Source organism: Nannospalax galili, unplaced genomic scaffold (assembly GCF_000622305.1).
Source record: "Nannospalax galili isolate Female #2095 unplaced genomic scaffold, S.galili_v1.0 scaffold377, whole genome shotgun sequence".
Taxonomy (NCBI): Eukaryota; Metazoa; Chordata; class Mammalia; order Rodentia; family Spalacidae; genus Nannospalax; species Nannospalax galili.
In genome coordinates this window covers 239,587-262,296 of record NW_008341187.1, presented here as the reverse complement: position 1 = coordinate 262,296, position 22,710 = coordinate 239,587, and the positions used below count along the sequence as shown (strand labels likewise).

At 43.9% G+C, this 22,710-nt stretch overlaps 1 protein-coding gene across 1 annotated transcript in view; it reads left to right on the top strand.

Moving 5' to 3' along the window:
* The first annotated feature begins 911 nt into the window (after window positions 1–911).
* LOC103737027 (uronyl 2-sulfotransferase-like) overlaps window positions 912–22,710 on the top strand; it is a 239,898-nt gene continuing 218,099 nt past the window's right edge. The window contains exon 1 of the mRNA XM_029565181.1: window positions 912–1,706. Coding sequence (XP_029421041.1) covers window positions 1,439–1,706 — 268 coding nt within the window. The 5' untranslated portion in view covers window positions 912–1,438. The remainder of the gene's footprint in view (window positions 1,707–22,710) is intronic.

Below are 22,710 nucleotides of genomic sequence, written 5' to 3'. Positions count from 1 at the left end.
CACAGTCTCAGGCTGTATAGCTTCTCTGCATGGTGATGAAAAACAGATTGAGCCCGGCATGGTGGTGCACGGCTTTAATCCCAGCACTCCGGAGCAGAGGCAGGTGGATCTCTGAGTTCAAGGCCAGCCTGGTCTACATAGTGAGTTCCAGGACAGCTGGGGCTACAGGGAGACCCTGTCTCAAAAAGACAAAAAACGAAACAAAAAACAAAACAAAACAAAAAACCGATTGAACTGTGACTGACAGAGCAGCCATGTTTTATACACCCCCACCCCACAACCAAGGATCTGTGCCTGAGAGGTTCCACAGGCTCTTTCAGTTCCAGAAGCTTCTCCATGCTGGGAAGCCAGGCAGCAAACAGGTATGTGAGGGTCTGTCAGGGTTTCTGCCCCTATCTGCTAGAACGACCCCGTCGGGTTGGCTGTGTACCCTCACATCTCCAGTGGAGTGATGATAGGACCAGGAGGGCAGAAATAAAGAGCCTTGGGAGTGGGGATGCTGTGACCGACCCTGCTAGGCATGTTTAATTACAACTACCACTTGCCCTTTTACTATCCCGGCTAGGTCTTGAACCTTTATGACAGTACCCTTTATCTGCCTTTTGAAGGCAGTTCGCCTGGGATACAGAAAAAGAATCAAATTCCCGAAACGAAAATACAAATGTAGTCAAATCTGTAGTGTTTCCTCCGGCCCGCGGAGGGAAGTCACCGGAGGGAAGTCAGAGAGCCCCAAGAGGTCGCTGGTGGCGCAGGAACCGAGGCCAGATCGTAGAGAATGGGGGAAGAGAAAAAACACACCCAGAAACTTTCTTCCTTGTTGCGGATTATCGGCCCCCTCTGCCCTCCCCGCCCGCCCCAGCAGAAGCCGTAACGTGACACCAAGGGAGCAGGCAGAGCCTAGGGGGAGAGGGAGGAGCGGGGCCGTGGGGAGGAGGGCGGCCGCCTGGCGCGGAGGAGTAGGGGAGGAGAAGAGGGAAGCCCCTGTCCAGGAGGTGGAGCGAGGGGGTGGTGTCCGCCTCCGATCGTCCCTGCCGAGAGCTAGCAGAGCCGGAGCTGGGACAAAACACGCCGAGCCACGACCCACACAAAGCCGGGGGTCCACGCTGGCGCTGGAGGCGAGCCCCGGTGTCCGCGAGCGAGCCCGAGGCGCGGAGGGCCGTGGGGCGCGGAGCCGCTAGCCGGGCGCGCGGGACGGGGTGCTGGCTGCGCTCGGCCCTGAAGCCCGGGACACCTCGGGCCGCTCGGGGCCGCGGCGGGCGGCGGGGACCATGCTGAGGAAAGTCTCCTGAGCCCCGCAACTTCAGCCCCTCCCCGCCCCCACCCGGCTGTCCTCGGCGCGGCCCTCCATGTGCAGCCAGCCGGCCGCGCGCTCCTGCTCGCGGCGGATGGGTGACCTCTTCCTGGCCCAGGCTGGCTGTGCGAGGCGGCGGAGCCGGCGATGAAGCAGCCGCAGCCGCAGCAGCAGCAGCAGCAGCAGCAGCATCCGGGCGGCGCGGATCCCTGGACCCATGGGGTCCCCGTGGGGGGCGCCCCTCCGTGCCTGGGCGGCTGGAAGCGCCGGGTCCCGCTGCTGCCTTTCCTGCGCTTCTCGCTCCGGGACTACGGTTTCTGCATGGCCACCCTGCTGCTCTTCTGCCTGGGCTCCCTCTTCTACCAGCTCAACGGGGGACCCCCTCGCTTCCTGCTTGACCTGCGGCAGTATTTGGGTAAGGAAGGGCGGCGCCGACCGCTCAAAGTTGGGCTCCGGGGGAAGAGGGGACGCGCTGGGGACTTCTGATGCAGCCGCTGGGCGCCCGCGGTCCTCGAGGCTCCCCAGGTGTGATGCCGGCGAGCATCCCTCTGTGCAGCGGCCGGGAGCGCCTGCTTCCTCCTGCGCTCCCGGCTGTCCGCAGATACGCGGGGCGTCCCGGGTCGCACAACTGGGCAGGTACCGCAAGGCGGTGACACCGTATACCTGTCCCGGTTCCGTCCCTCCAAGTGGGGCAGGGTAGATGCTTTTGTGAGTGTGTGTGTATACTCTGGCTAGTCAGGTCGGGGTGTGTCCGTACTCTTCATGACCTCAGTGATTTACAATCCCATCCGGTCTTGCTCTCTCTGTGTGCGCGGGAGTTCTGTCCAGCGGGTTCCCTTTTCACCTGCTGGTCCAGGGGGTACCTTCTGTCCCTCAGCTGGCTTATCCCTTGGCAGCACCTGCTCACCCCACCGGCCGTCCGAGAGCTGGGGCGGTCCTTAGGTGCTAGTCAGCACCTGGCTATGTCCTCAAGTCAGAACTTTTTCTCTTTCTTGGTTTGTGGTTGAATAAGGAAGGAGTTGGGAACAGGGAGAAGAGAGGTTTTGGTGAGTTGTAACCTCGCTGTTTCCTTCTGCGGACATCTGAGCCAGGTGTGCTAGGGCTTGGCCAGCGCCCACGCAAGTCCCAGGAATGATGCTAGCTTGCTTCCTGTGCCAAGGAAGGATGCAAATCCCGCGAACGTCAGTGGCCAGAAGAGGTCGTGCGGGGGTTGGGAGAACTCTAGCGTCATTCGAACCTTCTATGTGATAAACCTGAGCTATCTGGCAAACAGCTGTGATGTACGGATGATATACAGATATACGCGACTCTGCTAAACTGGAAGCAGAGTGGACTGAATGACGCCGCCGAACTACGGACTCACATGTATCGCAAAGGTCCTTTCCTCACAGAAGCCACAGGTCTAGGTAGCAGACCATATCGAAGAAAAAACTAAAAACACAAAACCACATCAGCAAAATGACAAGCGTGTTAGGGCATTTGGAGATGTAAACATGAAATAGTGCTCCTTCTATGGATGGAAGCTCACATTTTAGGTTTTCATTTCAGTAAAAACATTGGGCACTATGCTTTTGCAAGACGCTTTATGGAAGATTAAAGAAAAAATATTGCCTTGGTTAGATTTCCAAAGCACATTTTTTACCATCTGCTTTTATAGGTTTGGGATAATAGGCCCTTTTATTGGGGAGTTTAATCTCTTCATTCCCTGCAATTTTGCACTTTGAAGTCTTAATAGGTTCTCTGCTCTCAGTCTCACTATGGACAATAATCACTGTTAACTAGCATTAGGATCCTTGAAGCTGATGGGTATTTATCCATAGAATTCTCTAATGCTCCAGCCCCGACCAGAAGTTCCTTTTAATCAAATTAGGAGTTCTAGAACACTGAGGATAGTGTCTTATCTCCTGAAGACATCTGTGTCCACTCTTAACAGGAACGCTTAACTTTGGGCACTGTGCTTAGACTTTACAGCCTCAGCTTTTCATGGTATAGTTTGGGGGTAGACTTGGCTTTCCACAAACCCACACCTAGCTCTTAAAATTCCAAGGTTCTGAAACCCTTTGTGAGGAAGGGAAACCCAGGGGAGGGAAGGAGCAAGGGCACTTGAAGGTTTAAAATCCAGAAAGTTCATTATCTGCAGTGTTCATCTTTTCAGTATATATTTCAGAAGGTGAGGCCTGATGAGTGTGTGGGGGTGGTCAGCTCTTAGAAGGGTGAGCTGGCCACACTCCCTGAGGGACTGGGAAGAGGGGAGGAGGGTGAGCTGTATTTCACTGACCATTACATTTTTGACTGGCATGAGGGTTAAACATGACATCTTTGTCAACTGAAAATAGAATCCTTTTCACCAAATTTCTTCCGTGTTGTTTTGTCACATAAATAATGGTTTTCGGGAAAAGTGGGTTTGTGGTCTTTAGGATGATCTAAAATATGACTTGAATTATATCAGGCCATGCTCTCTGCAGACTTGCCGTCCCATTCTCCATTTTTTATTTTAGTTTCTATCCAAACAAAATATAGGGCTAGTAAAAATATTCTCTGGATTTCTTAGCCAGTTTTGGAGGCAAATATTTTTATCAAATGTAAATGTATACAAAGTCCATGAATTTGTAGTATACATTTTTCTTTACAGAGTATAATTTCAGTATATTTGGATGGTGTTATACATTTGATACATGGGAGCTTTGTGATTAGTATTGGTCAAATTAATGACTAAAACTGTTTTATCAAATAGGTAGTACGATATTTGATGTTTAATGTATTGAACGTTCTCATGGGAAAACAAAAAGATACAGGCTTTCTTGTGAAAGCTAACACTGTATATGTTCCAGTTAGTGCGCAAACAGAATGGAAGTTAATCCACATGGCTTCTGATTGGTAGCTCCTATTGTTTTTCCCATTTTTATATGGAAAAATTGAGGGCTAAGACTTAATGGAGGTGTTGGATCTGGAATGCTTGTCAAAGGCCAATGGGCCAAAGGTTTTGTCCTTAGCTTGGTACTATTGGAAGGTGGTGGAAAACTTAAGAGTTGGGGGCAAACGAGGTTTTAGGTCACTGGGGTATGCCCTCTAGAGGGGTCATTGGACACTGGTCTCTTCTTTCAGTACTCAGTCATGAGGTGAAAGGGTCTCCTCTGTGTGCTTTTGCCATGGATATACTGGGCTACCACAGGCCCAATGCAGTGGGGCGGAGTGGGGGGGAGGTCAGTCAACCTCAGACTGTTATCACCAAAACTGTGAGCCAAAAGAAGCCGTCTCACTTTCTAAGTCAGTTCATCGCAAGTACCTGCTGCAACAACGGAAAGCCAGAGGGGACATACGGAAAGTAAAGTAGACCCTGCACCTAAAGCTGTCTGATTCGAGAGCCCAGTGAAGAGCACCATGGGCAGCTTAAGAAAGAAGAGCACAAATACAATCAGGATGAGAAGGGGAATCTAGCAAGCTGGCTGGCTAAAAGATCTCCATATTTACTTCCATAATTTCACTTTCTTTTCTTGATACTTCTACTCTGTCTTGAGGAACCACCAGAGATGGGAAATAATTGAAGCATCTGGTCTGTTCAAACTCTGTCTTCTAGTTTATGTTACTTTTCTTACCACTATGACAATTATTTGACAGAAACAACTTGAAGAAGAGGAGTTCATTTTAGCAGTGTCTGTTGAGGGCTCATCACATCTCATTGGACCAGAAGTAGGGCCTGGCTATAACCCTCAAAGGCCTGCCCCTTGTGGTCTATACCTGCCGGGTAGGCCCCATGTTCAAAGGAGTTCTGCAACCTCCAAAATGGTATAATCAGCTGGGAACCATAGTTAAAACATTTGAGCCTGTTGGGACATTTCACATTCAAACCATAATACCATTAATAACTGTCATGCTGCCTCTCTGTATTAGAAAACCGGACTCCTGCTGGGTAACACAATAGCCATAGATAAGGGTCAATGGACCCTCAGTTCCCTGGTCCTTCTCCCTCTGGAACAGTTGTTCTGTGTCTAGGTTCATGATTTTCAGTGTGACTTGCTAGACCAGGATCATCAGCATCCCTTGGGAATGTGTTACAAATGCAGATTCTCAGGTCTCCTCTTGGACCTTCTGAATGAGCCTGGGCACAAGCCCAGCAACCTGTGCCTTAGCAAGGTCTCAGGTGATCTTCCCTCAGCTGCAGTTTGAAAACCATTGTTCAGGTATAAAGCATTGTTTTCAGGAGGCTGCACATATATCTGGGAGGAAAGGGAGCTGATTTATGAAGAAGTTTCAAGGTCATATCCATGTTTTAATTTTTTATTTCAACTGATATAAATGAATCTGCTTTATTATTTAACCCTCCTTGTTTGGTGGGGAAGAACCAGTTAGCAGCTGCAGCCCCAGCTGGCTTTAGACTTCTCCAGAATATGAGAGGAATGGGGTGGGGCAAAGTGGGGTAGCCAGAGAGCAGGGTGTGGGGAAAGGGACAGGAGACAGGTGCATTTCCTTCCCAACAGTGAGGGTCCTGTGTGAAAAGCCTTCTTCCAGCCAGTTTGGGGAAGTGCAGAGTGTTTTTCTGAAGAAACTATTGCAATTAAGTTTGAAAAGAGGAAAAGAAGACTGGGCAAGAAAACAAGACGGAGATCATTGTCTTTATCCCCCTCCAGTCACGGGTAGAGGGAGGAGAGCACAGATATTCACTGAGGTAAAGAGTAAATCTAGCAAAGGCGCCCATAGTCTTTCCAATTTAGTGAATTCAATAAAAAAAATTTATTATGTGTGTGTGTGTGTGTGTGTGTGTGTGTGTGTGTGTGTGTGTGTGTGTGTGTGTGTGTGTGTGTGGAAGGCATGTGCAAGCCATGGTACATGTATGGAAGCCAGAAGAAACTTTGTGGAGTCAGCTCTTTCTTTCCACCTTCTTGTGGGCTTCAGGGATCAAACCCAGGCTGCCAGGTTTGTACAGCGAGTGACTTTTACCAATGAGCCATTTTGCTGGCCTGAAATTCTGTTTTGTTCTGGGTTTTGTTTTGTTTTCTGTTTTTTGAGGCAAAGTCTCACTATGTAGCCTTGGCTGACCTGGAACTTGCTATGTTGACTAGGCTGGCTTGGAACTCAGAAAGATCTGCCTGCCTCTGCCTCCCAAGTGCTGGGATCAAGAGATCCAAGGTCTGTGCAACCACACCTGGCCTTTTAAATTTTTTTCGGTAGTATTCAAACTTTGTTTGCTATAGAAAAAAAACTCCTAAAATCCCCCCCCAATTGGGTTGTGATGCAGCCTCATTGGCAGTAGTCCCCTCACTTATGAGCTGTGGAAATATCAAAAACTTGGACGAACACTCTTTAGATTGATATAAACAGAATGAGCCAGATGGCTCACTATGGATCTTGTACAACCAGCAGACGCTAACGATTTAGCATCAAGCCTTGGATATGTGAGTTAGCCTTTATAGCAGCTACATTTGTTGGATTGATCTTTGGTTGATAGGCTTTCCTTTCCATTTTTAATTCATAACTTTTTAAATGGAGACATAGAAGTTTATTCTCAGAATTGCCAATTTTTACATGTATTATATGCAAGCCTGGGAATTTAGAGTCAGAAAATGAAAAAAAAAAAAAAAAGAAAAGAAAAGAAGAAAAGGTGTCATTTCACTGAATTTGAAATTCTTCAACTTTAAATAAATTTAAAGGAAAATGTGAAAATAGAGGTTCAGATCTGTTACAGAAACAGTTTCTCTAAACCTTAAAAACCAAAGTCAATTTTTCTTCTTCATATCACACACAGCTTAAATACGGTACTTACGGTTCCACACAGTCATCTATGGAATGAATGCGTAAAATATGATGTTATCAATAGAAATTGTTGACATGGAGAAATGACATTCTTCTTTATAGCAGCAAATTCATCCGGGAGAGTTGGTTGGGGACACAGTAGCACTGTATTGGATGAAAGACAGAAAATGGCATCAAACTGTGGCAGTCTGTTCTGTAAACACATAGCTTGAATGTGGGAAGCATTCTGCCTGTAAACTGTTTTTCATGTAGACTAGTTTCAGTATGAACTGTTTAAAAACACACATAAATATGGATTATCTAGATTCTGTCTTCAGATTCCCTGACATCTATCCAGGTTTAAGACACTAATTGATTTTGTTCTAGAGAAACTAGAAATAAGTGGTTAAGCCTTTTGCAGTCCTGAAAAAAACAGTATCTGTTACTTCCTTAGAGGGAGGCAAAAGGAGAATAAATTCTTTGCCCTGCAGCTATACTAATGGGCATCTGTGATGGATCAGGAAAAAGCTACCTTATTTGATGGATTGCAGCTCTTAGGATTATTAGGACTTATCACCCTATCCCCCTTGTTTTTGAAAGAAATGACCACAGGTAAACTTGGCCTTACCTATATTTATTTGTGGTATAGAAACTCCTCTCTAGACAGCGATAGACGTAGAACTTTTTGTTTGTTTATCAGAGATAGGGGGAGAATGACTAACATGTCATTGAAATTCTTATTTGCAGAAGTCAGCAAAATGCAGTAACTATTCTGCAAGATAATGCCAAATGTTTCTTTGAATTTTTGATACTTATTAAGATATGTGATTCACATATCTTATAATGGATCCATTTAAAGTTTTAAAATGTCTTAACGGTTTTCAATAGCTTTTGGTATATTCTTCATATATATATACATATATATATAATTATCACTGCATCCACTGTGAGGATGTTTTCATCACTACGAGGATAAAGCCCATATCATTCATTTATCTTCCTAATGATGATGGAATGCCATCACCGCCAACCTTAAGCAAACAACTAGTCTTTCTATCTGAGTAGAGTTGCCTATTCTTCCCTTTTCTTAGAAATGGAATCATATAATATATAATCTTTGATGATTGGTTCTTTTTACTTGGCATAATGTTTTCAAGGGTCATCCATACAATATATACTTGATTTCTTTTAAGAACTGACTACTATTCTGTGATAATAGGTTTTTTAAACTAGAGAATAAAGGGACGGAGAGATAGCTCTGTGGTTAGGAGCACTGACTGCTCTTGTAGAGAACCTGGGTCCAGTTTCCAGCACCCACAATAGTGACTAATGACTGTCATCAGTAACTCTAGTTCCAGGGGATCCAGCACCCTCTTCTGGCCTCTACAGGCATTGCACCCATGTGGTGTACTTACATGCAGACAAAACACTTGTACACATAAAGTAAAAATAAATTAAGAAATTTAATAGAATGAAATATTCCATGGTATCTTATGGATAGATCACATTTTATGTATCTGTCCTTTTATTAATGGACATCAAGGTTGCTTCTTCCTTTGGGGTACTGTGGTGCTGTTAGTAAACACTTGTGTACAAATTTTTATCAGAACAGTGTTTCCCATTCTTTTGGGTGCATTCCTCTGAATACAGTTGCTGGATCACATGGTAACTCCATGTTTAACTTACTGAGGAACTGCCAAGCTGTTTCCACAGTGGCTGAGACATCTCACATCCCCACCAATGATGTACAGATCTAGTTTCTCAACATCCTCATAAACAGTTCTTTCCAATAAAAATGTTATAACCATTCTAATGAGCATGGGACAGTATAACATATGAATTTTCCTAGTGATGAGTGATGTTGAATGTTTTCATGAGCTTCTTGGCCATTTTTGTATCTTTTTTAAAAAAACTACCTATTCACATTTTTTGCCAACCTTTGATTTTTTTTTTCTTTTTTTGTTGTTGAGTTGTAAGTATTTGTGTATTTTGGATACTAGACTATTATCAGTTAGATGATTTTACTATCAATTTTAGGACTGAGAAGAGTAATACTGACTTCAACACAATGCTGTTAATATATTTTCTGTATCATCCTTTTCAAGGAGCAAGAAGTTAGCTTTTCACTGTAGTCATTTTAAAGTGTTAAAGATAGTGTCTGGGTATGCAGTAAAGCCTAAATAAGATCCTCATAATTGATTGTGAAAACAAGGGCCTTTCCCAAAGCACCTTGGGGGTCTTGTTTTCTAGTGATGGGTTACTTTGAATAATACACTCTTGGTTATTTAGTTCAAACATGTAAGGATTTGGGTTGGAGAGATGACTTAGTTGGACAGGTGTGAGAACTGGAGTTTGGATTCTTAGAAACCTTGTAAAAGCCGGGCAGGCAGAGACTGGGATCCCCAGGGTGAGCTAGCTAGCTAGAATAGTCAGAATCTGTGAGCTCTGGGTTCAGTGAGAGACTGCCTCGGTAAATAAGATGTACAGTGATTGAGGAAGGCTTCAAGTCTCTACATCCACACACACCCCCATACACCTAGAACACTCATACTCACATGCATGCGCACGATATACTCACACAAAATGTGTGATAATTCATGTATAGTTAGTGGTTGCCTGTCTTAGAGATATCACAAAGAACACTATAGCTCGTATGAGGAATATGAATGGCGCCAAGCTTGAATTACAGATCATGTACAATGGATGTATTTTCTTCATATTTGTTCACTAGAATGGAACTGATGAGCTCAGCAGGTAAAAATGGTACATTGTGTTCCTCTATACAATGTACCATGAAATTGTCAAGGAAATCCTGAGCATTTGTGGAAGCTTAGGATTCACAAGCAATGAATCCATTTTGCATACACATTGTGTTAATGTGCAGGACAAATTTATACTAACCATATTTCCTGTGTATGTTTCTTTTTAGTAAAATAACAATTTTCTGAAACAGAATTAATTTTAGGAAACAGAATTAATTTTCAAAAAATGATAGAAATTTTTTACTAGTTTTCAAAAATAGAAATTATTAAAATAAGAAACTATATATAGACAGATGCTGCTTATTAGAACTTTTATGTGTAAGCTTTGTAACAGCTGCATTTAAAATTACTAGAGGAAAAGGACAAAATACCACATAATCTCTCATGTAGGATCTAGATGTAAATATGAGAGAGAGAGAGAGAGAGAGAGAGAGAGGGAGAGAGAGGAATGAAAACAGAGCAGAAGGGAACTATTTGGGGGGAGGAAGGGTACTTGCAAGGTGGGTAGGATGGGGGGATGGAGACAATGGAGCAAGGTACCATTTTCTTTCTATCTTTCTCTCTCTCTTTCTGTCTTTTCATCTGTTTTTCTATCCATCCATCCATCAGTCCATCCAGAAATGTCACAATTAAATCTATTACTTTATACAATAAAAGTGTGGAAACACAAAACATAAAAACTGAAATACCATCACTAGGGAATGAGCTGTAGTTCTAGTGATGAAGCTATGTGATACTTCTCGGCCTGTCTCAAGTTTTATATTAATTGTCTGTAATTTCCCAAAGATAGCCACTGGCTCACATCCCTTTGCCCACTGACCGCCTTGACTTCTCTAACACCTCTGTGCTGTTTGCTTGGGAAGCCAGCATCTCCATTGAGGACTTCTGAGCTCCTGTGGTGTTTCGTCCACTGTCTCCTGAAGGGCTGACATTCTACCTGTATTGTGATTCTCTGTGGAAGCTCCTTGAAGGCATGGTGTATGTCAGGACTTTTCCCCAGCTCTCCTCTCACTTCTCTCCTCCATGTTCTGCATGGGTTCCTAGGAAGGAGCTGTTACCTTGATATGCTTGTTATCAGACTCTCCTAAGACTGCAGCTCCTGCTTTACTGGGTCTCTATATCCAGTGGAGAATCTGGGGAGGGATGGGAAACACTAGCTCCATCGATGTCTTCAGCTTCCTTCAACCTCTTTCATCCTTGTTTCTGAAGCCAGTGCACCAAGCAAATATAAAATCAGTTTGACACATAGCTCAATAAACATTTCCTTCTGTGCGCAGGGATAATTATGTGCCTCTCACCTTTGGGGATTTGGAATTACATTTTTAGAGCTCACTGTAATTAAGAATACCTGGGGTCAATTAAGAGATTTGGCTGTGTATGGCTAGAAGGCAACCTTCTTGCTTCTTGTAATTTTCCTGAACCCCAAACCAGTTGTTTTTGGATTTTGCTGAATAGTATCTTTTTTGTCTCTCTGGGTCAGACTTCCTTAGGTAGCAATTTGTGTAAAATTAGGTAGTAGATTTCAAGAATGATTTTTGAAATGGTGACAATAGGTTTTAGCCTGGAACCACAAAATGACCAGACTAAAATTAGAGCCCAATGCACCAATCCATCCACTTGTTTAGTGAAAGGTCTTGAAACCGTCTAAGTTGTGACTTTGTATTAATGATTCTTAGTTCACTCACTGATAGATGATTTACTTTTTCGTTTCATTTCATTTTTGTTTGGGTAGTTCTAGGGATTGAACCCAGGCCTTGTCCGTGCTAAGCTTGCACTCTGCTATTGAATCATATCCTCAGCCCTGGTGGGTTATCTAAATATCCAATCGCATTTAACTGTACTGAATTTATGGAATGCCACTGATTTTTTTTTCTAGTTGGGTAAGGATAACTTTCACGACCTTAATGGAAAGAAAATTACAAGTATTTTGAGATACATAAATTCCTGTATTCACTCATTTGAACAATATTTACTGAAGGCCTTTGGCATGTCAGAAGCATCATGCACAGAAATAATACAGCTTTGGACAGGGATCTGGGTGTGAGTCATTGTTACTGCTAACTGTTAGCTGGGAGAACTTGAGCAATTTTTTTTTTTAACTTCTCTGAAACTTAGGTGCTTTGAACAGCACAATGAAATGAATAATTGTCATTTTATAGTTATCTTTATCCCAGGGTTTGGCATTTGAATTCAACAAATGCCAGTTTTTTTTTCCCCACCTTATTCTTTTTAGCACACATGTGTGCAGGACATTCATTTGAACACCCGTCATAGTGGGAGTATGCAAATTCACTTATGACGTGGCTTCCAATACAGGAAACATTGTAACCCAGAAATGTAAAATTACCTAACCAGTGCTTTTGTGGCTTCTTTTGTCATCCTTAGATTGATGAAGGCTCATCAGCAGCTGACAAGTTCAGGCATTTGCCCTGTTAATTATATACACACAAGAACCTTCCAGTCTCGTATCCTCTCCTGCTTCCTAGAAATATGTTTAAAGAAAATGTTCTGGAAAAAAACAATGTGTGGGGGTTGGGGATGTAACTCCATGGTAGAGTTCTTGTCTGGCATGTGTAAAGCCGCTAGAGTACAGTTCCTAGAACTCCGCCCACCCAAACAAGAAAAGGAAAAATGACGAAAGGAACTTTGCCAGGAAATTTTGCTGTCTTGAATTTATTTACATTACTTGTTCCCCTGCAATCAAAAGATAACATTAGTGGTGTGCAGCATCATGGTGGGGGCTGAGTCTCTGCAAGGCTGGATGTTCTATGTGATCTATATGTTAGGTCTGTTCAGACCCAGTCATGGTACCAACCATACACTGTGACAGTTACCAGAACTTCTCCCCTTGTATTGAAGTCATGTGTCCAGCAGCACTGCCACTCTCTTCTCGCTTCCCACTGCCCTTGTTTGGAAGTCAGGGCTAGAGCAGTGTACTCTGGAAGTTGACGTTGTCTTGACAAAGGGCAGGTGAATTTACTTCTTCTTCCTGTTCTTCTCTGTGCTGCCTTGACTTTTAATGGGTATGGGGGCAGGTGAAAACCACATCTTCAGTGTGGCTCAGCCCCCTTGCCTTTGGGCATGTGAAGGTAAATGCTGATCTTAAATATTATTGAAGCACCTTAAGAACCAGGCCCATACCATTCCAGAACTTACTGCTTTCATACAAAGGCTATGTTCACTTCTGATTAGATGTGGTCACTTCCTATTGGACAAGCTGAGCTGTCTGACAAAGTGGTGCAAGTGGATGCAGGGGGAAGGGGCCCAGGAGGAGTTCAGTGGTGGTGTCAGTAGTGCACCAATCCTCCCAGATTTCAGTTTCTTCATCTCTATAACCAGGAATTTGATTAGATCTGTGGTTTTCCCCAGGCCCTCCTTATTCAGGGTTTCCTATGGGCTTGACTGTCAGTCTAAGAATGTGTTCCTGGACTCAGGAGAAGGAAAAAGATCATGGTTTTAGGGTTCTAGAAAACCCTGTAGGTAATATTTAAATATAACCCAGAGGATAATGCCTTTTCATCTTTAGAGTCACTAATTTCTAAGGCCCCTTGTAATCTTAAAATAATGTGGTCATAGAGATGTCTTTAATACTAGTGACTAAAAGGCTTTTTTTTAAAATGCCAAATGCATTTTTTAAAATGCATTTTTCCGCATTGATGTGTATTCACTGGTGATGATGCTGGGTTACATAAGGCCATTTTCATGAAGGTATATAGTGTATACTTTATACTCCTCTTTTCCCACCCCTCCAGACTCCTATTAGTTTCTTTGATGGACAGCTTCAGTTGTCAACTTGATACACCTGGGTGGAGGGAACCTCAGTTGAGGAATTTCCTCCATTGGATTGGCCCGTGGCCGTGTCTGTGGCGCATTTTCTTGATAGTTGAGTGATGGGGATGGCCCAGCCTATTGTGGGTGGTGCCACACTGGGCACATGGTCCTAGGTTGTATAAGAAAGCAGGTTGAGCACAGGCCAAGGGACCAAGCCAGTAGGTAGCATTCCTCCATGCCCTGTGCTGCAGCTGCTACCTCCAGCTTCCTGCCCCGAGTTCATGCCTCACTTCCCTTGGTGATGAACTGTGCCGTGAATGTGAAAGATGAAATAAACCCTTTCCTCCCCCAAGTTGCTTTTGGTCAGCCAGTGTTTTATCACAGCGAGAGGAAGTAACTAGGACAATCTCTGTGTTCTCTTAAACAGTTTTGCTTCTACTTTATGTGGGGCTTTTATTTTGCTATAAAATCTAGGAACCACAATCTAGAAACCGTGTAATTTTTGTTTGCTTTTCTGAGTCTTAATGTAACATGACTCTCTGGTGTAGCCATTTTCCTACAAATGAGATAACTTCATTCTTCTTTATAGACGAAAAAAAAAAATTCTATTGTGGGGCCAGCTAGGAAACTCAGTGGGTAAAAGTGCTTGTCACCCAAGCCTCACCACCTGAGTTTGATCTCTGGAACCGTCAGAGGAGGGAGAGAACCAACTCTTAGAAGTTGTCCTCTGACCCCCACACTCACACCAGACATGCCCCCCAACACTCCCACATTAGTAATAATAATAATAATAATAATAAATTCCACTGTACATAGTACTACATTTTCCTTATCCATTCTCCTGTTATTAGAAAACATTGGTGTGCAAGTATCTCTGTGACATATTTTGGAGAATTTTGAGTAATGCTCAGGAGTGGTATAGGTATAGCCCAGTGATTTCTTGAATTTTAATTGTCAATTGTAAAGTCTCCATTTTCATCTCTAATTTTATTAATTTTGGTCTTCTCTTTCTTTTGGTTAGTTTGGCTGGCTTGTCTCTTCAAAGAACAAACTGTTTAATTGATTCTTTGAATTTTTTTCACTTCCACTTAAGTAATTTTTGCCCTGACCTTAAATATTTCTTTCCATCCACTGATTTTGCATTTGACCTGTTCTTTTTTTTTTCCAGGTTCCTAATATGAGCCATTATGTTTTGTTAGCAATCTCTGATTCCTTAATGTAGCTATGCTTGTAGTTGTGCTGTGGTGCAGTGCCAAATTATGGGGTTAAGTGTGCAAAGACAGCCTGATTCTTAGCATCCATTTAAAGCAAGAGTTAAGCTAGAACTGTTCTGAGAACTTGTTCCTTCAGAGTCCTCTCAGAACTGTGGTCTTGAAGAAAGGCCTTGCTCTCTATTTTTGAAATAATAAATCCAGCATGAAATGGGGAGAGAAAAGCCAAAGGATTTGTCTTATGGGAGATTTTCCCATCCTTACTCCTACTTAGAACGGCACATACAACACAAACAGGTGTTATCAATCTAATCCCACCAGTTGTTTGTGACACAACACACAGGCATATTATTCTGGGTCAAGGGTAAGGAAAAGAAGGATCATGAGGGATTAAAGTTATATGTTAGGTTACAAGAGGAACCCAAGGCCTAGTAAGCTTGTTTACATCATAGACAAGCTGAGATAGTATTAAATGATCTCAAACCATAAGATTGGCTTTGGTTACGAAGTTTGGTAAAACTCATTCCCACAGTTGAGAACTTTTATCTTAGGATAGCTTTCATTGTATCATAGAAAAGTTCTGGCATACTGTGTTTCCATTTTCATTCAATTCTAGAAATTTATTAGTTTCCTTATTAATTTCTTCAATGACTCATCTGTCCTAAATGCTTATTTAAGAGGCTGAAGGATGGACTGGGCAGATCAGTAAATCAGTAATGTGCTTGCCTTGAGTTTAATTCCCACAGCACATGTTTAAAAAACAAAAAAGCAGGACATGGTGGTACACACTTCTTACATGTCTGGAAGTGGAGACAACCGGATTTCTGGAGCTTATTGGCCAGCCAGATTGGTCTACTTGGCAAGTTCCAGGCCAGTGAGAGACCCTGTCTCAAAACAAAACAAATGTTATGGTTAGCTTTCTATTACTGTGATTAAAAACCCTGACCAAAGCTAACTTGAGGAGGAAAGGGTTTATTTTATCTTACATCTCCCAGGTCACAGTTCATCACTAAGGGAAGTCAGGACTGGAACTCAGGGCTGGAACCTGGAGGCAGGAGCTGAATCTCAGACCATGGAGGAATGCTGCTTACTGGCTGGTAACGCTTGCGCTCTGCCTGGTGCCTATACTGCTTTCTTATATAACACAAGATCACCTGCCTAGGAGTGGCACTGCCAACCTGAGCTGGACTCTCCCACATCACTCAATAATCAAAAAAAGGCCCTACAGACATGGCTAAAAGCCAGTTCAATGGAGGAAATTTCTCAACTGAGGTTCCTTCCAATCAGGTGTACCAAGTTGACAACTAAGGTATCCAGCATGCAAAACAAAACAGGTAGATAGTACCTGAGAAGAACACCTCTGACCTCTACATGCATGCACACACACAAACATTTGCGTACCTGAACACATACGGGAACACACACACACACACACACACACACACATGCACACACACACTCATACACAGGACTGCAGGAGTCAAGTTACTAAGAACACAAAAAGTCATATTTAACCATCATTTTAAAAGTCATTTTGACCCGAGTCCTTACGTGACCCAGGCTGACCTCAAACTTATGGTATTTCTGTCTCTGCCGCCCAAGTCCCGGCATTACAAGTGCTCACCGTCATGCTTGACAAAAGATTTTGTTTTAATTAAAATTACCAGCACTTTTCCTTGGTTCTGCTCCAACAATAAGAGAGTAGGTTGTTGCCCCAGAAACTGTGGGAAGCCAAGTGTGTAGAGAAGGCAAAAGTGGAAACTGAGCGAGGCATGGGTCTTCAGATTTCAGAGTCTCAGGGTGGGACAGGAAAGAAGAGGGAGCAGGTAGGGCTAAGGATGCTGTTGCTCAAAGAGGCTTGTCCCACCACACCCAGCTCTGGCTGTCCCATTCCAGCGTGGACAGTCCAGTAGCTAGGAAGGGTCTTTTGGAGTGTGCTGAGCATCTTCCTTCAGCTCCCATCTATTTCTGTTCCTTCTGGAAGGGCCACAGAATACTCTGCTGGACTTTACAGTCTTCCTGAGAGTTGAAAATATGAGATTTTTTGTCATGTGCCTTTCCATCCGCATGTAATCTCATCCAGAAAAATTTTCTGTTTTGCAGTAGTTTTTCGTCTGACATAATTTTAAAACACTGAAAGAGCAAAGGGAACGGGGGGCGGGGGGGAGACGTTAAAGCCAAATGTACTGGATAATCTCAGAAACAAAGCAAAAATGCCATGCTGGGTGCAGATGTTTCTCAAGGAAATGGGACTACTATTTAAAAACTAAGATGTCAATAAGAAATAGACAACTTGGGGCTGGAGAGATGGCTCAGTGGTTAAGAACACTGACTGTTCTTGCAGAAGACCTGGGTTTGAATCCCAGTACCCACATGGAGCTAACAACCATCTGTAACTCCAGTCCCAGGGGATCCAACATTACAGTGTGAGGACTCGTCTCCAAGAAAAAAAAATAGGGGCTGGACAGATGGCTCAGTGGTTAAGAGCACTAGATGTTCTTGCAGAGGACCTGGATTCAGTTCCCAGCACCCACATGGCGGCTTAACAACTGTCCATAACTCCAGTTCCAGGGGATCCGATAGCCTCTTTGTCCTCCTCGGGCATTGCATGACATGGGTGCACTTACCTACATGCAGGCAATACATATATATATATATATAAAAGAAATAGATAACTCATTAGCCAAATGGGCAATCCATCTGAGCAGGCAGCTCCCAACTGGCCCGTAAAGGGATAAAAAGGTAAGCTGGTTTTAATTACCCTCCACATCTTCGTCCCTTTCCTATTTATATGTCCCATCTTTGGCAAAGGTTCCAGTTCTCTTAGATGTGAGGGAATTCCTGTCACAAGCCACCCTCTTGTAAGCTGTCTTTGAGAATGACTTCCATGCCCGGAGGTGATCGAGCCTGGCTGAGCTGGCTGTTGTCTCTGGGTCCCCAGTACAAGCATGGCCAAATTCTTGGAGACAAGTTTCTGCTGGGTGGTATGCCTGTTAGGATGCCTCCTCATGCCCAGGGCCACGCCCAGGAAGGCTGACAGAGCTGCTAGCACTTTTCACCCGCTGACTGAGAGGGAAAGGAGATGGAAGGAACTGGGGCAGGGCTTCCAGCACGGCCTCCTGCCTGGAAGCGTGTTCTCTCTAGAAGTGTTTTCTCTGACTCTCAGTGACTCATCTGGTTGGAGTTCCACAGAAGTGCGATTGCCGATGGCTTGCAATTTCATTCTGCTTCAGTGTGGAATTCCTCCGATGACATGCCAAAGAATGTGGGTGAAATCACATACAGATTCAGGCACTTCAAGAGGAAGTTATTTTTACCATGAGCAAGGAAAGCAGAAAGTGATGACTGATGGGAAGCTGAGGCTGGCGGGTGGGGCTGGGCAGCCAGGGCTCAGCCATGGTCACCTGGCCCTGTCACCCTGCCAGACTGGCCCTGCGGAAGATCTACCCAGAGGGGAATGTTGACATAACCTCCGAGTGAGCAGCCAGTTTAAGCAGTGTGGGAGTAATGTGGGTGTTTTTCCTGGAAGTGGTGGTGGGCTTTCCAGACAGTCCATGGAGGCGTCTCTAACATGAGACACAGGAAAGAAGGAGAAAAGATGCCAGCAAGCTACATCCATAGGAACTCCGAGTGGTGGTGTCTGTGCCTCCTTTTAACAGATGACAGGATCGAGGCCTCCTTGCTCATGCTTCTGACTCAAAAAGCTGTTCTTGTTTGCCTGCTAAGCAGAGATGGAAGGCCTTCAGATTCTCAAATGGATGTGGTTATCTTCTTTTTAGTCATGTGAAGAGAGGAAATGGTCCCCAGAAAGCAGAGAGGGGAAGGAATAGCGGTAGCACCCGGTGACCCCTACCTTTTTTTTTGCCCTGTTTACTCAGGCAAAGGCTGGCTAGAATGACAGCAGGGTGATCCTGTTTTAAGTTTCACATGCTTGAATCATGGTGAATTTTCCGAGTGCATTTGGCAAAATCTTTATGGAGGTGTGGTGTGCTATTTATTGTTTTTGTTTGTTTGTTTGTTTGTTTGTTTGTGAGTCTCACTATGTAGCACTGACTGACCTGGAACTTGCTATGTAGACCAGGCTGGCCTGGATCTCACAGAGAACTGTCTGCCTTTGCCTCCCAATTGCTGGGATTAAAGACTTGCACCACCACACCAGGCTGCAGGTGTACTGTTTGTTATTTCTTTATAAAGGTGTGTTTGTGTGTTTGCTTGAGTGTGTGTGTGTGTGTGTGTGTGTGTGTGTCTGTGTAGGGATCAACCTTGGGTTTCATTGCTCAGGAATCCAGCTTATTTTTTGAGACAGGACTCTCTCACTGGGACCTGGGGCTCACTGATTTGACTGGGCTGGTTGGCCCTCAAGCCGCAGTGATCCTTCTGTCTCCCGAGTGTTGGGATTACATTCATGTGCCCTCATGCCTGATTTTTTAGATGTGGGTTCTGAGGCTCAAACTCAGAACTTCATGCTTTTAGGCATGCACTTTATTGACTGAGATCTCCCAGCCTGTGCAGGTGTCCTTGGGTCCCACTTTCTTGTTTCTTAGGGCTGGGGGAAGGCATGTAGTTGCTGCATGCCTTGACCTGTATGCAGATGACTGTGCTGTTTCCAACTACTCTTGGCGTAGAGTGTGTGTTAAAGCACACGGTTAGCAGATTGATACCTAGATTGTTAGGAGAACCTACTAGAACATGGCTTTGATTGCTGGACAGGCCTTTGCCTTTGTAGTTCATGTGTTTTATTGCATAGTGTTCTACTGTGCTAAAATCTACACCTCCTTCCAGGATTGTTTTCTCTCTGGCTCCCTTTCAGAATGATGGGTGATTTTCGTTGTTGATTTCGGAGTGAATCTTGTTCATAAGGCGTAGGCTTCAATGAAGTCTCACATCAATGAGACCTAAGGGATTGGACACGTGTTTTGCTGTCGGTTTCATATGCCTACCTCCTGCTCACTTGGCTTGGCAGCCTTCCTCTTTCGTCTGTCAGCTCTTCCGTCCATGCAGATCCAGTCCTTCAACAAATGCTCAGCATTTGTTGTAGTTGTATGCTGGGTGCTGGTGCTAGAATGACTAACATTGTCACTGCATGTGTGGGGCTGTGATGTGCTCGGAGAGACAGAGAAGGGTTTCCGATACCGGATGAAGATTAGAAGCGGGAGCCCGATGTGCCTGGCTGCAGTTAGAGTTGGTTAAGGCCCTGGTTATGCTAGTAGGTCAGGGGTTTTCAAAGCTGGCTGCTTGGTAGAATAACTGGGAGAGCTTTGGAAAATACTGGTCTTCATTCTTTTGGTCTGGGGTGGAGCTAGGCATGTCTATGTGTTACACACACCTGGTGCACTTATAACCTGCAGCAGAAGTTGAGCACAGTAGTAGTTATAGGGTTGGAGAGCTACGGGTGTGCAACATATCTCCTCACAGGACTTTTGAGGGATGTTTTAGCTTTAATCAGGTGATTGATGGGACTCCATATTTTAGCTTGCAGCTTTCTCAGACCAACATTTCTTGAACTTTAATCTGCATTCAAATCAGTGGGTCATTTGTTAAGATGTAGCTCTTGATGTAGCAGCTTTGGGGTGGAGCCTGAGATTCTGTATTTCCAGCAAGCTCCAAGGTATTGTGGGCAGGAGGACCACACTCCAAGTCATAAGAGTCTATACTGTAACATTAGTGGGAAACAATACTTAAAAACAAACAAATTAAGACAGGGTTCAGGCTAGCTCATTAGGTCTCTCTCTCTCTCTCTCTCTCTCTCTCTCTCTCTGTTGATATCAGGTATTCTCCTTAATTTTAAAAATACTTTATTATTTTTATTTTATGTGTGAGTGTATTGCCTGCATGTATGTAAGTGCACCCATGTTGTGCAGTGCCTGAGGAGGTCAGAAAAGGGCATCAGATTTCCCTGGAACTGGAGTTATGGATGGTTGTTAACCATCATGTAGGTGCTGGGAATTGAACCTGGGTCCTTTGCAAGAGCAGCCAGTGCAGAATCATCTCTCCAGCCCCCTTTCCTTAATTTTTTTGATACAGGGTATCTCGCTGTACTGGGAGCTCACTGATTTGTCTGGATTGGATGGCCAGTGGGCTCCAGGGATCTCCTATCCCCTAATGCTGAGATTGCAGCAAACACTGCCAGACCCAGCTTTTTATATGGTACTTGGGGTTCAAACTCAGATCCTCATGCTTGCATGGCAAGTACTTTATCAACTGAGCCATCTTCCCAGCCCCCGAGTTTCTGTTCCATTGAATTTTCATTCACCAATTTGGATACTTGCATTGAAGAACATTTAGTTTTTCATAACTGAGAGTTAAGGGCTTATGTGACTCAAGTTTTTACATGCCTGCTTTTACTCATCTCTAATCCACATTATTGAAATGCAGGTTATTTGGAAGATTGTGAACATAGAGATTTTGACCCAATGGCACATTCATTGGTACATGTAGGAAGTAAAACAACAGTTGTTAGGCGTTTCCTTAATAGGTTTTGCAGATTCTTTTTACCCTATTTAAAAATGTAATGCTGAGGTGTTGTATAAAAATTCATCCCTAATGCCTAAATATTGTAGGTAAAGCACATAATTGGATGCAAATATTTATGGTAGATAATTAGAATAACTCAGGGTGATGCTTTAAAACATAATATCAGGACATAATTAAAATCATTAAATAGAAAATTGGTAGCAAGAAAAAAATAAAAAGGAGCTCAAAAGCCTGGTTATTCCTTGACCCTGAAATGCTCTGGTGTGGTTCCCCACTCTCTCTTTCCTGCAGTCGTGTCGAATGCCATGTTCTGCCGTGCTCACTTGTCTGCAACACTGGTTCCGTGGGGGCAGGGTGTCCTGTGCCTGTACTCTAACTCCTTTAATCAGGCTATTTTTGTTAGCCTGCTTCCAGTGCTTATTCACGATTGTAGATAAAGCTATGATGAACACGATTACATTTTTGCTGACTTCTCTTTTTCTCTTGCTGTAGCTTTCTAGATTTGGAATTGCTGAGGTAAAGTGTGTCCACATTTATTTCAATGCCAATTGTCCTATTGACACACATTTGTATATTTCACCAGCGTGTTATAATCCGCTTTCCGCACACCCTTATAGACACAGGACTTAAAAAAATATATGCTGTCCCAGTTAGCTTTCTATTGCTTTGAAAGAAACACTGAGCAAAACCAACTTTGGGAGGACAGGATTTATTTGGCTTTCAGCTCACAGTCCATCATCAAGGCAGGAACTCAAGACAGGAACCTGGAGCACAGACCATGGAGGAATGCTGCTTACTGGTTTGCTCCTCTGGCCTGTGCTCAGCTTGCTTTCTTATACAACACAGGACCACCTTCCCAGGGGTGGCACGATCCACAGTGGACAGGGCCCTTCCATATCACTCAACGATCAAGAAAATGCTCCACAAACATGGCCACATACCAGTCCAATGGAGGAAAGTTCTCAATTGAGATTCCCTCTACCTGGATGTGCCAAGTTGACAACTGAAGCTGTCCAGCACATGTACATTAATAATACCTAATAGTGGGCTTCCTTATGACATTTTCGTACATGAGCTTTCTATAATTGCTTAGAGTCACTCCACTGCTCTTTCTCATTCCCTTCTGCTCTCATTGGACCCATTTCTCTTCCCAACTAGTCCCCCTTTTGCTTTCATGTGTTTAGTGACCCAGTGAATTTAAGGTTGCTTACAGGAGCATGGGTGAGGAGTTATTTACAGAAACATGGACAACTTACCAGTGGCTACACCACTTACAAAAAAGTTTCTTCCTCACCCAGCAACCATTACTGTCTATTCATACTCAGGGAGGAGCTGGCCTTGTAGCCTCTCCACCTTCCAGGATGGAATGTTGATGAATGCAATCTTGTGTGTGTCATGAGGTAATTACAGTTGTCGTGAATTCACGAGTACAATACTGTGGCATACCCAGAAGAGTGTTCAACAACAGTCT